The following is a 15018-nucleotide window of genomic DNA, read 5'->3' as shown; positions in this document are numbered from 1 at the left end:
TTGTATACATGCTACTCGGCTGGAGAATTGCCCTGTAACGTGTGGGGAAGTGTGACTTGCGAAGGGTGGCTTCATTTCGGTTTGTGTTTTCTTTTGGAAAGTGCCAGTCAGGAAGGTTCGCCAATCAATGTATTCTGAACTGGATTTCTACCCCGTCCCTAACAAGCATCCAGCTAGATGTCTGTCAGTGCAGGTGGAGACACAGCCAGGAGCACAGAGTGCTGGAGGCTGAAGTCCTAAAACCTTGAGCAGCTTTCGCCAACCTGGTGCCCTCCAGATCCCGCCCCACTGGGAGGAAGGGCAGGATATAAATCTAATAAATAGATGTTTTGAATGACAACTCCCATCAGCCCCAGCCAGCATAGCTGTGCTTCCATCAGACCCAGCGTCGTATAGCTGTGCCAGCTGGGGCTGCTGAGAACTGTAGCCTGAAACATCTGGAGGGCACAAAGCTGGGGAAAGCTGACCTAGAGGAATGGGGCTGGAGTTCAGAAGGAACTGAAATAATAGATATTTTACAGATTTTTGACTGTTGCCCACTTTGGAAAACAGGACATAAATGATTAAAACAACAGAAATTGATAAACAGAGGGGGAAGACTGACCGAAAGAACATGGACAGGCTAGGAAGCTCAAGAATTAAGGCAGCATCTGAGCCATAGCAGCAAGGGCTGAATCTGGCTACTTGCACAGATGTGACTTCAAAGCATTTTGGGACAGAAGGAGCCAACAGGCAGCCTGGGTGAGTGGAGCTTATCTGGGAAACTGGGAGAATTTGTAGCATTTGTATAGACCACAGAGGTCTGCTTTTTAACTCGGGATTTGAATTATCCTGGTGCAGCTATAGAGTACGTGTGCGCGCACAACATACACACAACCCTGGCATTCGGGTGGAGGTGGACAGAATGTTTAGACAACGGTGGTGTCGATTTAGGGGAATACGCATTGCACTCGGTTGCAGTAGACCTTTTGCTTCTCACACAGCCATTGCGGCTATGCAGCTTTTTTTAGAGTGATAGGAAAACCCAACTGTGGGTAGTAAGGATTGGCCAGCTCTTGTAACGTCATACACTTGTGACCTACTCCCAAGAGACACTTCACAACTCTATTTCAAAATGGTGGGTGTGCTTTAAATGAGGGGCAAATGAATAAATACACATGTGGTGGTGATGCAGAAGGGGGCAGTTTTCCTGAAGGACAGGGGAAGCAACCAAGTCTGATAGTTGAACTAGTGTTCACTCAGGTCCTGCTTATAGCAATCCTATTGGCACATCTGGCTGGCCACTGGGAGAACCGGATGCTGGACTAGATGGGCCCCCTTTATGTTCTTCTTTATGCTTACTAGATGCAATAAAATTGTCAATTTTACCAAAAAACTATAGTGCTGAGTTGGGGGAATGAGCTGTGTAATGCATTCTTACTTAAGGTGCCTATATAATAATCCTACCACAGAGGAGGTTAAACAGCATCTACTAAAGTTAACCATTTTTAAATCCACAGGGCCAGATAACTTACCCCCAAGGGTTTTAAAAGAATTGGCGGAGGAGATCTCTGCACCCCTGAGGCTGATTTTTAGTAAATCTTGGAGTTCTGAGGATGTTCCAGAGGACTGGAAAAAAGCTGATGCCACAATGCCAGTGATTAAAAAAAGTAAACGGAATTCACTCGGTAAATACAAGTTGGCCACTGCAACTTCAGTAATGAATGGATTAAAATGAGGATTCAAATAATCAAAGAATTACAGGATCTTAATACCAATAATTAGGGATGTCAAGTGATTAAAGTGTCCCCTCCCTCTTGATTCATCATCTGAATTTTAACTGATTAATTATCTGATTAAATTTAAATTTTGCATATCAGCAAAACCTCAGCGTAAGTACCTTTTTGAGGTCCTGAAGAATTTGTAATTTAACCACTTGTGGCTTGAAGGAACACAAAAAATGAATATGGCTTTTATTCATCTAATACATCTGGACCAGAAAAGCTGTTAAAAATGAACTTGAAATGACTCACTGAAATTGGTCCCATCATTGAATCAATCTAATGGACTGATTACCAACTGATTAAAGTTTCCAGGAACTATAATAATGCAAATCAATATGGTTTCAGTGCGGGAACTGCTGTATGCATTTTTGCAAGCAGTTTCCCTTCAGATAATGCCTTTTTGTACTGTACGATGTTTTCACTAATATATTCCTCTTTATGCACACTTTCTCCTGTTGTAAGCATTTTTGTAAACATTGCTTCACAAAATTTGGAGAAGTGTGCAATTCAAAGGATGCCTGTGTTTTAGTTCTCAGATTGTTGTGGAAAGCGTGAATGTGACAGATTCCCCTTTAAATGTGAACTGCATCGCATTTCCTGCCCTTCCCTCCCCTCAAAGCAAAGAGCATCCAGTTGGGCCTCCAATAAAGACTCCTTCTGCCAGCCAGCTACAAAATGCAGTCTGTCTCTATTGCAACTCCAGATCTAACCTGGAGCCTCGCCAATTTTTCCTTCCCTGGCAACTGACACACTTTGAGGCAGGACACTGGTCTCAGGCTCCAGGGGGCAAGGCTTTGGAATGCTCCGTCTGGGGAGATGTGGCTGGCTGTCTCCTTGATGCCATTAGGGGCAAGATTGCAGATCTTTCTGCTCCAACAACAAGTCTTTAGCTGCTTGAGATCTCCAAGTTCCAAATCTGTTCCTCGCCATTTGGGGATATTTTATCTGCCACTTCTGGTGTTTTTAATTTTGTTTCTTAATTATGTGTTGCTGCTGCCTTTTCCAACCTGGCACCCTCCAGATGTTTTGAACGACAACTCCCATCAGCCCCAGCATCGTACGGCCCTGCTGGCCAGGGCTGATGGGAGTTGTCAGCCAAAAGAGGGTGCCAAGTTGAGGAAGGTTGTTTTACTGTACGATTATGGTGTGAGCCCCGTTGGGTGCCTTATGTGACAGAGAGGCAGGGTATAAATCTTTCAAATGAATTATTTATTATTATTATTATTGATGTTTGTTAGTCGCTTTTTATTCAGAATGAAACTCAATGCGACTTACCAAAAAATCTCAAAAACATACACGAACACAGTTCCAGCAGCTTGGAGTAGCCACCAGTCATCAATGGCCATTGAGCAAACAGTCTTGCACAGAGAGATGGTCAATGCATAGCATTACCATTAACAACCAGGCTTTCCCAGCCTGTCGTCCTCCAGATGATGTTGAACTGCAGTAAGTGACAAATAAATGCAATTAATAATAGCAATCCATAAATTACCTAAGCCTGGCCGGCCTCAAAGGTTTCCTCCAGCCTCATGTTCCTCCATGACCTTTAAGACTGACCTGGAATGCTGTCTCAAGCCTCTGCACCGATTCACGGCTCAAAAGAGGGCAGACAGAGGCATCCTCTGTGACTCTCCCTTGTCTGTGCAAGTCTTTTCTCCCACGGGCTCTCCAAAGCCTGGGCCTGTGCGACTTCCAGAAGTGGTGTCAGACGTTTGGAATGCAAACTGGCTTTTGCTGGCCAGACCACAAGGAGAATAAATCAGCAGCTCACTCCAGGTCCTTGGTTTTAAAAATCAGTAACAGCACTTAATCCTGTGAGTGGTTCATGTTTGCCTGGAATCTTGGAATAAACAAGAGCGTCAGGTCCCCGCTCGCCTTTTGGTCCCTTGTGGCAAAATGTCATCCATCATGTGTCCTTGAAATAGTTAACCGCAAAAGATTTCCCCGTAAGCATTTTGTTTGTTGCAGCAGGATCTCTTTCTTTCTGCATGCAGAGTTTAAACAGAGTTTAAAGTTCATGTCAGAAATGCTGCACAAAGGTTAGCCTGAGATGGAGCCTACTTGAGATCAGTCTTTTTTTTTGCCCTCTCTTCAGGAGTCCTGGTGTGATGTGGATCCTTGGAATAATTTCCTTCCCGGTAGAGACGGACAGATCTGTCAGTTTTACTTTCTCTCACTTTTCCACTCTTACACTCAGTTCTCCACGTGATTTATTTTTTAGTCCTCATGGACATTCATCAGCATGTTAGTATGGATTTCTCCTAATAAACACATTTTTGTATGCAGTTGTGACACTTTTGTGAGTAATGTCCCCTCATGTAAATACATTTTTCTATGTTAGTTTCAATAATATATGCATTTTTATGTACAGTTTTCACAAATATGCATTTTTGTATCCATTGGTTAGTTGGAGAACTGCATTGCGAAATTCGAAAAGGGGTGGATTTCAAAGGTTGTCTGTGTTTTGGTTTGCATATTGGTTTGAGAAGTGCAAACTTGTTAGTTGTTAGTCTGAGCTTCATGGGGATCCTCTGCCGGCGAGGAGAGCCAAGTCTGGGGAGCAGAGGGCTTGGCCGTTAGGTGTAATGAAGATTTCCGTTTGCTCACGCAGTTGAAGTAAAGATCGAAGTGGTGTTGCCGGAGAAGGAGAGGGCCAAAGAGGAGATGTCTCCCAATGGGAAAGCCAGCCCCATCATCTACAAAGCCAATGGGACGTCTCGGCACTTCCAGCTGGAGGAACACCCTGTCGCCATCAACCCATACCGGAACCTGAAGGATGTGGTGGAAGCCTCCGTCTGCTACGTGAAGGACCTTGACAACGGACAGTGAGTTTAGAAATGGGGTGGGGAACCTCAGGGCCTAGGGGCCAAATGCGGCCCTCCAAGCCTCTCTAGCCGGCCCTCTGAACCCTCCTCAGGCCAGTCGCACTCTCCCCAGGCCACGCCCCTCACTGGCCTTCCTTCACTCCTCGAGTGTTTTTGCCTGGCTGGAATATGCCTCTGACCTCTGATAATGCCTTTTGCACGCCTGGCTGGAGGAGGGAGGGGTGTACGTGTGTGTGTGCAGAAACTAGCCGACAAAGGGAATATTAACATTAGTTGCTCCTCCCACTTTTTCCTCTGCCCCTGCTCACAGTGGTGTGTGGCCCTGGGAAGGTTGCTGACAAGGGAATGTGGCCCTCTGGCTGGAAAGGTTCCCCAACCCTTCTGCAGATCGTCAACATCTCTTTTAAAACTAGAAATGACCTACAAAATGAGAAAACAGATGTGTTAATACACAAAGGCCATTTTTAAAACATGGAGTCATGAAGGACGCATGACCTGTAGAAAATAGTTTGTTGTTGGGGCTCATGGGAGCATGGCCATGATGGTTGGGGGGCTTCTGGGGGCCTTGGTCCAAAACAGTTGGAGGGTGCCAGGTTGGACAAGGCTGCTGTAAGAAGCACCTTCAGGACAGGAGGGCAGGGTGGGACTTCATTCAAAACTGGAGTTGGAAGTCACAGAAACAGGCAAAGGGGGTGGGTCTAGGCCGGCCTTTGGCAACCTGGTGCCCTCCGACTCTTTTGGACGATAACTCCCATCAGCCCCAGCCAGTGTGGCCGTGTGATTCTGGGGCTGACGGGAGTCCAAAATAACTGGAGTTGTTGAAGGCTGGTCCAGACATTTGTGCTTTGAGCAACCAGAGGAGCCAAACAGAACACACTTTGAAAACATCCCTCCTCTGTCCTGTGGGCCTTTTTAGAGCTCTGGCAGTCTTTGTTTGCTATCGTATCCCCTGATTTCTCCACCACTGCCCCTGCCGCAACCAGTTCGCTATGATGTTTAGTTCATTTTTTAACAAGAAGTTCCACTTGGGTCTGAAATTCAGGTGCTTGTGTGTGGAATGCAGCAGGACCAGTTGCGTAAGCACGGAAAGGGAACGCCCAGAGATGCTTCCAGTTGCCTCCAGCAGGTGTCATGCAACTCTGACATTATTTCTGGAGGTTGTGGCATTTGGCATGTTGTAAGGGCAGATCCACACCACACATTTAAAGCACATTATTTATTTAGTTATTTAATTCATATCCCGCCCTTCCTCCAAGAAGGTATTAACTGTCCCATACTGCAGATCAGGAGACTGAGGCTGACAGAGAGAAGAGGGGTTTACCTTGCAAGATTTGAAGCAGGATTTGAACTGTGGATCTTCCCTGTTCTCAACTCTGTGGCTTAGCCACAGAAGTGCTCCATGTGAATCCTGCAATCAACAAAAGATTCTTGGCTCTGCTCGGTTCCTTGTTACTAATGCAAGTATAAAACCCAGGTTTCCTTTAAGAAAATGTTAACTCCATTTTATCTCTGCTTATATCTCTCTAGGATGCGAGAGGTGGACCTGGGCTGTGGGAAAGCCCTACTAGTAAAAGAAAATGGGGAATTTTATGCCATGGGCCACAAATGTCCTCACTATGGCGCTCCATTGGTGAAAGGTCAGTTTCATGAAAATGACGCACATTCATAAATGTTCTGTAAAGCTGCAGGATTGGCCCAAGGGAGTCTTGGGGAGTCATTGTGCTTTCTGTGATCCCATTGTGGGAATGCTGGGAAAGTGCAGAATGTGACTTGGGTGCAGAATTCAGCATTGTGAGAATCTTGGCTTCCTTAAAAACAATAAGCAGGTTTCTAGCCCTCGTGGCTGTGAAGATGTGCCTGAAAGTGTGTGGGCAACAGGTGCTGAAGACTTGGAAGCCAGAGGGATGGCTGAACAAGTGTTTAATGGGATAGGGGCCTGGGATTCAGTGTTCTTGCTCCTCCAGTGGCGAGCAAACTCAGAATAAATGAATGATTCAAAATAAATTACATACATTTACTCAATTCATGTAAATTATACAGATCACAGAATTTGGCATTTCTTAATGCAGAATATGCAGGTTTACCTGGAGCAAAATTTTAATTTTCTAGTGCAGCCTAAATACAACCCTGATGATACATACTGTATTTAGAGCTTTGAAGCAGCCGCTTATCAATGCGATAAAAATGCTTACAGTTCGGGCTGTATGCAATAAACAATTAGTAAGTGCATTTAAATTGGTGGCATCTTCACTGTGTTGTTTGCTAAAAACTTATTTGTTTAGGCAAGCCTACCCACACATGTAATTTTATTATAGACATTTGCTTTTAAAATCTGTTGATTTCACCTGTATTTTGATAAAAAATATGATGTCTTCTGTTTTTATTATTTTTAATGAATATTTTATACTATTCTATGGAAACACCCTAGATTTTTTTTTATGAAGCGGTATATAAATCTTGTTTACTATAATAAATATTTGGGTACATTACTCATTCAAGGACACATAAACAACTACAACTCCACTACTTCTTAACTGTGTTTTCCCTTTTCTGTCTGTGGCTTGCAATTATTCATCTTCTTTAAACATCAGTGAAGCTGGGGACTTTGCGTTTCAATACTGGCTGCTAGACTCACTCTGGCTTGTGTTCTTTCTGCAGGGGTTTTGTCCAAGGGACGCCTGCGCTGTCCCTGGCATGGGGCTTGCTTTAACATCGGCACAGGCGATATAGAAGACTATCCAGGCTTGGACAGCTTGCCGAAATTTCAGGTGAGGCTGCCAGGTTTAAAATGCCAGGCTGGCAAACTATTTTGAGAAAAGTCACATCAGGGTGATCACATCTGGATTCTTTGTGGAATGGGAATCTTCAGCAGCCGTTCAGAATTTTGGAGGCCCTGGGGCAAGTTGCGTTCAGTGAGGCCCGGTTAACCCCAAAGGGATGGGGTGTGGGAATGGAGAATTCTTTCCTGCTGACTGTGCTCCATGCAAACTGAGTAGGGCATCATTGTTGGGTGTTGGGGTCCCTTTGCTAGTCTTGGACCCTGGCCAATGCCCACATGCGCCACTCTCTGGAGCCTGTCCTTCCCCTTTGACATGGCAAATTGTGTGCAGATATGAATTACTTCTACTGGGAATTGTAAGACGTTGTTCTAGGGATCTGGGAACTGTAGTTTACCCTGCACGCCACCACAATTCCTAGCACCCTTCAGTTCTCAAGATGTATATGTATGTGTGTGTGAAAATGTGCTTTCAATGTATTATTTTTAATAATATCATTATTTCTTATTAGTTGCTTGTTACCTAAGAAGTCTGCAGGTGACTTACATTTAATGTATGATGTGTGCGCAGCCACAAACATTTTTTGACTTCCCTTGAAATTCCTCAGAGGTTTCACCCGTGGACTGTCCTCCACATTATGGGAAGGGCCAGAGTTCACTGGTGGAGCATCTGCCTTGCATGCAGAAGGCCCCAGTTTCCATCCTTGACAGCATCTCCAAGCAGCGCTCAGAGACTCTTGCATGAAATCCTGGAGAGCTGCTGCTGGTCAGTGTAGGCCATTCTTTGCCAAGTTGATGCCTTCCAGATGTTCTGGAACACAGTCATCCCCAGTCAGAGTGCACTCCAAAGCATCTGGAGGGCATCGGGTTGGTGAAGACTGCAGTCTTTTGTAGGACTATTTACTTTTTGCTTGGGGGAGGGTTTTTTATAATTACTGGGTGAAAACTTTGATTATAAAACTTTTATTTTTTAAAGAAATATTTCTGATTCTAGGTGAAAATTGAGAAAGAGAAAGTGTACATCCGAGCAAGCAAACAGGTGAGACAGTTGTTGAGATCCCCATGCAAAATCCTGCAACATAAGCCTCCACCTGGTTACTCAGAAGTAGATACCACAGAGTCCAATAGGACTTCACTCCTTAGTAAGTAAGAACAGATGGCTCGTGCAGTGCAACCAAAGATGGGTTGTGTCTCTGATGTGATGTGATGTGCAAAGAGGTATTCATGGATCTTGCCCATGGTGGGAACTGTGAGTTCCAGGCAGGCTATCTGGAACTCATGGATCTCACTGCAGGTAAGAAGCACAACACCTTTGCAGTTTTGTGAACTTGGGAAAGCAATAGCCATCATATGCCATTAAGCACCGTCCCAGAACTGTGGGGAAGGCAGTGACTTGCCCTCCAACTCCCAGGCAGACTAGAGGTAAGGACCCACATGAGATTTTAAGGCCAGTCCCAGAAGGTTCTTCACCTCCATTGGGAGCCTGGGTTCGCACTGCAGGCATATCTTCCACTAAGTTGAATGCTGGAGCCGCCATCAATCTTGCCCCTCCCCGCTCTAGTATCAGATACACTGCCGACCTTTGACATCTTTAGAAAATGGGCGCGCGTATGTTCATTCATTTATATGTCCATCTTACACCTTATCAAAAGCCAACATAAAATCAAAAACGCTCCAAAGATTTTAGGGGTTTGGGGGAGAAAGAAAGTGCATTGTTGACGTCACTGGTACTGGCCAATAGTCATCTGGAAACTCACAGGGATGCTTTTCCAGACCTCCCCCCCCAAAAAAATATTGTGTGTAAGTTGGCAGAGCGTTAAGGGCTTTGATTGATGTTTGACGTAGTCTTCTTAATGGCCCTCAGGCTCTTCAGACGCAAAGGCGGACAAAGGTGATGGCCAAGTGCATCTCCCTGAGCAACTACAGCATCACCAGCACAAACGTACTCATCATTGGGGCAGGTACAATGACGAGCCAAAGTGGGCTGCAAAGGCAGCAGAAGATCAAGCCTGGTGTGTGTGTGTGTGTGTGTGTGTGTGTGACTTTACTGAAGAGATGGCGAGTTGTTGTACTGCAGGGGTAGGGAACATTTTTAGCCTAAGGGCCACGTTCCCTTCTGGGCAACCTTCCAGGGGTCACATGTCAGTGGTGGGCAGGGCCAGAGTCAGGTGGAGGCAGAGCAACAAATGTAAATTTTCACAGTAGTCTAGTTTCTGCTACACACACTCACCCCTCCTTCTCTCACCTCCGCCCAGGCAATCGAGAGGCATGATCCAGCCTGGCAAAAACACTTGAGGAGGGAGCAAAGCAGGAGATGGCTGGGAATGGGGTGTGGCTTGGAGAGAGTCCCAAGGGCCAGACAGAGTGCTGCATTTGGCCCCTGGGCCTGACTCAAGGCTCCCTGTCTCTGCCGTAGTGGCCTCTGCCATGTCTATCTGACGGGGAATTTTGGAATTCGTTGGACCGGGGGTCCTAGATGAAATTGAAGACACAGGCCTGCAGCAAAGTTCCGCCTTTATTGGTTACGTACGCACGGTCAGTCTCCCACGATGTTGGTGGAGAGCTGCCACATGGCACTGCTTGCCTGGGTTTTTATACATTCCAGGACAAAGACTTTAGCATTAACGAATCAGGAGGTTACACACCAGCATTGCATGAGCATTACACTGTCTACATTATGTTCTTAGCCAATTTTGCAATGATCAGCACTTCGCATATCAGTACATTTTCGCTATGAGCAAAGCATTTTAGTTAATGCAACCCTTTCTACGTCTTGGAGACTACAGGAATGTTCAGTGTCTTTTCAGTGTTATCTTATCTTCACCTCCATTGAGTTCAAGCTGTACCATACATCTCAGCACAGTCAGGAAAGACAGCTCTGAAAAGAAAAAGGTTCTGGCTGGCTACTAAACTATTAAAATATTATAAACCTTTATAGCTTTATAAAAGAATATATTTTGCTTATTGTTTGTATATATCCCCATCATATCCTCAAGTATGGCCAATAGTCCTCCTGGCCTGCTACTGAGAGGTCTACTTATACTTTCTACCATTTATTAATTATTATTTTATAATGTTTTCCCCCTTAAAAAATACCATACAACACTCATAAAACAGCAGATTAATTCAAAACACAAGATAAAAGATCCCCAGCACAATACAACAACAATGATAAAGCCAGATTAGCTTCTGATTTTCTATTTATTCAAACACAATCATAGAAGTTTTTTTTAATACAGGTGGAAACGGATTGAGAAGCAGTCTTTTCACGAGAATTTAAGACAGCCTTCCTCAACCTCTTGCCCTTTAGGTTAACCCACCCCTCCCAAAATCATGCCTCCCAACAATAGAAGGTTTTTCCCGAAAACATAATAGTTGTACGATTGAGGTATGTGTGTTTGATCACAGCTGGAGGGGAGGGAAAGGCTATCTCTTGCCTCCCCAGCTGTACTCTCCAAGGAGAGCATCGCCCCCCCATAGGCGCGGAAAAAAGTGGAAGCCCAATTCCCAGAATTCTTTGCAAGAAGCCTTGATGACAATTAAAACTTGAGCAAGCTGATGTGAGGCTGTAACGCTGATGTCCTCCTTTTGCAGGCCCTGCTGGATTGGTGTGTGCTGAGACGTTACGGCAAGAAGGCTTCTCGGATAGGATCGTGATGTGCACCATGGACAGACACTTGCCCTACGACAGGCCCAAGCTGAGTAAGGTTTGTATCATCCAGCTTGTTTTCTGGTCTCGTAAAGCTTTGCTGAGGGTAAATCCTAGTGGAGGGATAGCCAACATGGCACCCTCCAGATATTGTTGGACTGCTACTCCTATCAGCTACAATGGTCAGTGGTCACGGCCGATGAGAACTATAGCCCAACAATGTCTGGAGGGTGCCACGTTGGCCACTATAGTCCATTTCGGCAGATACATGGCGTTTTATATTGAGTTACAGGCAGCGGCGGCTGGTGGCGCCATGTCAGTGAGGCAGTGGAATCTGCTCTGTGTTTTACTCCAAGCTTTCAAGGCGCTGTCCAAAGTGCTGACACATAATCCCAGACCAGGCTCGGCACCTTGGACAGCGCCTTGAAAGCTTGGAGTAAAACCCAGAGTAGATTCTGCTGCTCCGCTGACATGGGGCCGCCAGTCGCCACTGGTTACAGGCATAGAATGAGGCGACACCCAATTACATCACTCTTGGTGAAATCAGTAGGTGAACGTGACTAACCCTGGATCTCACCAATGGTTTGGGAAAAGGGTGCGATTGTAAGTAGTGAGAAAGTACAGACAATGATAATCGAGGTTAGCCTCCGAATTAGAACACTACAGCTCTTCCCACCATCTTGGAGTGTCCCGTGGAGGCCCCAAGCAGAGCCCTAATGGTGCGCTCCCTCACTAAAGCCCCACTTTATAAAGTCTTGTTCAGACACCCATTCTTCATCTCTTTCTCTCTGTCTCCCCCCTCCCCCCGCTCCATTGTGCTGGCACCTGAAGCAGGCCACTTCACCTTCCCTTATAGCTGGGCTCTGTTGTGGTTTAAACCAGGGGCTGCCAGTGTGGCACTCTGGAGGTCTTCCCCTGGTGCCCTCAAAGCCTCTGAGCTCCCCCATTCATTGCCCCCTTGTTCGCTGTGAAGTGGTGAGGGCCGTTCCCTTTTCTTCCCTTGAAAAGTGCATAGAACTGAAGGAGGTAGTTGAGAAAAGTGACGCTGTCTCCCACTTCCTCTCTCAGCTCTTTGTTCTTATCAAGGCTCAGATTGATTCTACTGGATCGGACTGTTACCCAGATCCCTTGGAAAAGTGAAGCTTGTATGCAGGGATGTTCTCTTTTTCAGTCTCTCGGGGGGGGGTGAGGGGTAAGGAGGGCTGATCTGATGGAGAAGGGAGAGAAGTCACAGCAGGGGTGGTGCCCATTGTACTCGTTGAAAAATCCCAAAGTTCCCACAGACCAGAAAACATTGGCAGCCTCTGCTTTAGACTTTGTTAACTGCTAAGGATAAAAAATGGTGTCTCATTTCAGTCCATGGATTCCCACGCTGACCAGATTGCTTTGCGCCCGAAGGAATTCTTTCGTACGCATGACATTGAGGTCCTGACAGAAATGCAGGTGAGTGTCTGTGTGTACAGGAGTGGTTAGTGCATGTCTAGAACAAAAGTCATGGAGGGGATGTGGGGGGGGTATCAGATATATTGTACGCTAGAGGAAGCTGTTGGGAGCTGTAGTCCAAAGTGGCTGTGTTGGTTGGGGACTGATGGGAGCTGTAGTGGAAAATGGACGTGCTGGCTGGGGGCAGATGGGAATTGTAGTCCAAGATGGCCGTGCTGGCTGGGGGCTGATGGGAGCTGTAGTCCAAAATGGCTGTGCTGGCTGGGGACTGATGGGAGCTGTAGTGGAAAATGGCTGTGCTGGCTGGGGGCTGATGGGAGCTGTAGTCCAAAATGGCTGTGCTGGCTGGCTGGGAGCTGTAGTCCAAAACATCTGAAGGGCACTAGGCTGGCAAAGGGTGGTTTAAGGGAACATCTAGTTTGGCCCTTAGCTCTTGTCTTTTTTGATGTTCCTTTGGATGTTCTGCTTAATGATTTCAGGTTGTGGCCGTAGATGTTAAGAACAAGACGGCCGTATTCAAGGATGGGTTTAAGATGGAGTACAACAAAGTGCTGCTTGCAACAGGGAACATGTAAGTGACAAGCGAGCCTTTTGTGCACCCGAAGTTGAAGCTGCCATTTTGAATGTAGGAGAGCTGGGAAGGGCATGAATGGCTGTGGCTTCCCCTTTCACTGTGCACTGACCGTGGAACACAGGAAGCTGCATGAAATGGAGTCAGACTAGCTCAGTAATGTCCACACTGACTGGCAGCAATGGCTCTCCAGGGCTTCAGGCAGGGGACATTCCCAGCCCTAGCTGGTGATGCTGTGGGGGATTGAACCTGGGACCTTCTGCACGCAAGGCAGATGCTCTGCCACGGAACCACTGAAAACTATCTTCCTACCTGCTTACTCTGAACAATCAGGAGTTTGGGGTATAGTACAGTGGCCGTGTATTTTGTGGTCATTGTTTTGACATCACGATTCATACTGCGAAATCTGAACATTTGTTAGGCATTGGTTTTATAGAATTTTGTTTCAGCTCCAGCCTTCCTCTGCATTCATGCTTTTTTCAGGCCCAAAACCCTCAGCTGTAAAGGCAAAGAAGTGGAGAATGTTTTTAACATCTGGACAGTGGAAGACGCCAACCGGGTGGTGAGGCTGGCCACCGGCAAAAATGTCATTGTTGTAGGAGCCTCTTTTCTAGGTGAGCACTTCTGCACTGAAAGAAGACCAGAACAGGTTTTTTAATAGACCTGGCATGGGCTTTTCGACTATGGCTTTTAATATTTCTTGTTTGTTTGTTTACATATCCTGTTTCCCTGCAACAGTAAAATGTGATGAGAAAAGCTGTCCTGGGTCTGGAATACAGGGCAGAGTCAGTTGACTCACCTCCCGTAGTTTTCATTATGGTCAGTTCTAGGACGGACAGACAAGTCTGTCAGTTTTGGTGACCCTGTGTTTTTCAATCTTATTTATTTATTCATTTTTTATCATCCATCCCACCTTTCCTCTAAGGAGCACGAATCTCAATTTATGGTTCTCTCCCTCCTGATTTTATCCTCACAACAACCCTGTGAGTAAGGTTAGGTGGAAAGGCAGCAACTGGTCCAAGGCCATCCAGTGAACTTCATGGCTGAGTGAGGATTTGAACCCTGGTCTCCCAGGTCCTTGTCTGACTCTCTAGCCTCTGCACCACACTGGCTGTATCTTCCATTTACCACATGTATGCATTTGTTTGCAGATTTTTTAAAATTAAAAAAGTCCTCATGAAAATTCATCAGCATTTTAGGCACATTTTTGTATGCAACTTTGTGTAATATGCACATTTCTGCAAGCAATTTCCCGTAACATAATGCATCGTTGTATGACACATTTTTGGACACAATATTTGCTTGGAGAACTGCAACATAAAATTCAGAGAAGTGCCAGTTTCAAGGAAAGCTGCGTTTTGGTCCATGTATTGTTTGGGGAAGTGTGTTCCTTAACATGGCTTCCTCTGCAGAAGTGTCACTCTGTCTCGTTGCTGGTTCTGTTTTCCCAGGGATGGAAGTGGCTGCATATCTCATGGAGAAGGCCCATTCCGTCTCAGTAGTGGAGCTGGAGGAAGTACCCTTCAAGAAGTTTTTTGGGGAGAAAGTTGGGCGAGCCATCATGAAGGTAGTGACTCTTTTGATCGCCTGAGAAACATCAGAAGTGGGGAAGGAACAGGAGCGGTGAAGAGAGTTGGCTGCAGTTTTGACTGTTAATGTATTGGAAACTTCAGTGCAGACTCAAGTACAGAGGGGACAATTATTATTGTAGCCACTGTTCCTCCTACTTAGAGTAGACCCATACAAATTAATGGACATTGGTAATTTAGGTCCATTGATTTCAGTGGGTCTACTCTGAGTAAAAATTAGTTGGCGGCAACCCATTATTTGTTAAAGTAAGTACCCCTTACTACCAAAAATATTATTCTAAATGTTTAAAAAATATATAAAAGAAATTAGCCACACAAACATTATAATATAATCATCCATAATTTAAATATGTCCCAGTCCGACACTCTAACTGGTACACCACACCTCTCTTCCCCCCCCCT

General features: G+C 45.7%; 1 protein-coding gene across 3 annotated transcripts in view; it reads left to right on the top strand.

The window, feature by feature from the left end:
• The window catches only part of AIFM3 (apoptosis inducing factor mitochondria associated 3), a 39438-nt gene that overhangs the window by 13495 nt on the left and 10925 nt on the right, over positions 1 to 15018 (top strand). For 2 of the 3 annotated variants that reach the window (XM_061602552.1, XM_061602551.1), the window contains exons 3-13: positions 1500 to 1667; positions 4375 to 4588; positions 6116 to 6225; positions 7247 to 7356; positions 8359 to 8403; positions 9229 to 9325; positions 10959 to 11071; positions 12370 to 12456; positions 12936 to 13027; positions 13511 to 13641; positions 14479 to 14594. In XM_061602552.1, coding sequence (XP_061458536.1) covers positions 1500 to 1667; positions 4375 to 4588; positions 6116 to 6225; positions 7247 to 7356; positions 8359 to 8403; positions 9229 to 9325; positions 10959 to 11071; positions 12370 to 12456; positions 12936 to 13027; positions 13511 to 13641; positions 14479 to 14594 — 1283 coding nt within the window. The remainder of the gene's footprint in view (positions 1 to 1499; positions 1668 to 4374; positions 4589 to 6115; positions 6226 to 7246; positions 7357 to 8358; positions 8404 to 9228; positions 9326 to 10958; positions 11072 to 12369; positions 12457 to 12935; positions 13028 to 13510; positions 13642 to 14478; positions 14595 to 15018) is intronic. The other variant, XM_061602553.1, reaches the window with a different exon arrangement.

The sequence above is a fragment of the Rhineura floridana genome, chromosome 19, assembly GCF_030035675.1.
Source record: "Rhineura floridana isolate rRhiFlo1 chromosome 19, rRhiFlo1.hap2, whole genome shotgun sequence".
In the NCBI taxonomy this organism is placed as follows: Eukaryota; Metazoa; Chordata; class Lepidosauria; order Squamata; family Rhineuridae; genus Rhineura; species Rhineura floridana.
Note: the sequence above shows the minus strand (reverse complement) of the source record. Positions and strands in the feature narration are given on the sequence as shown.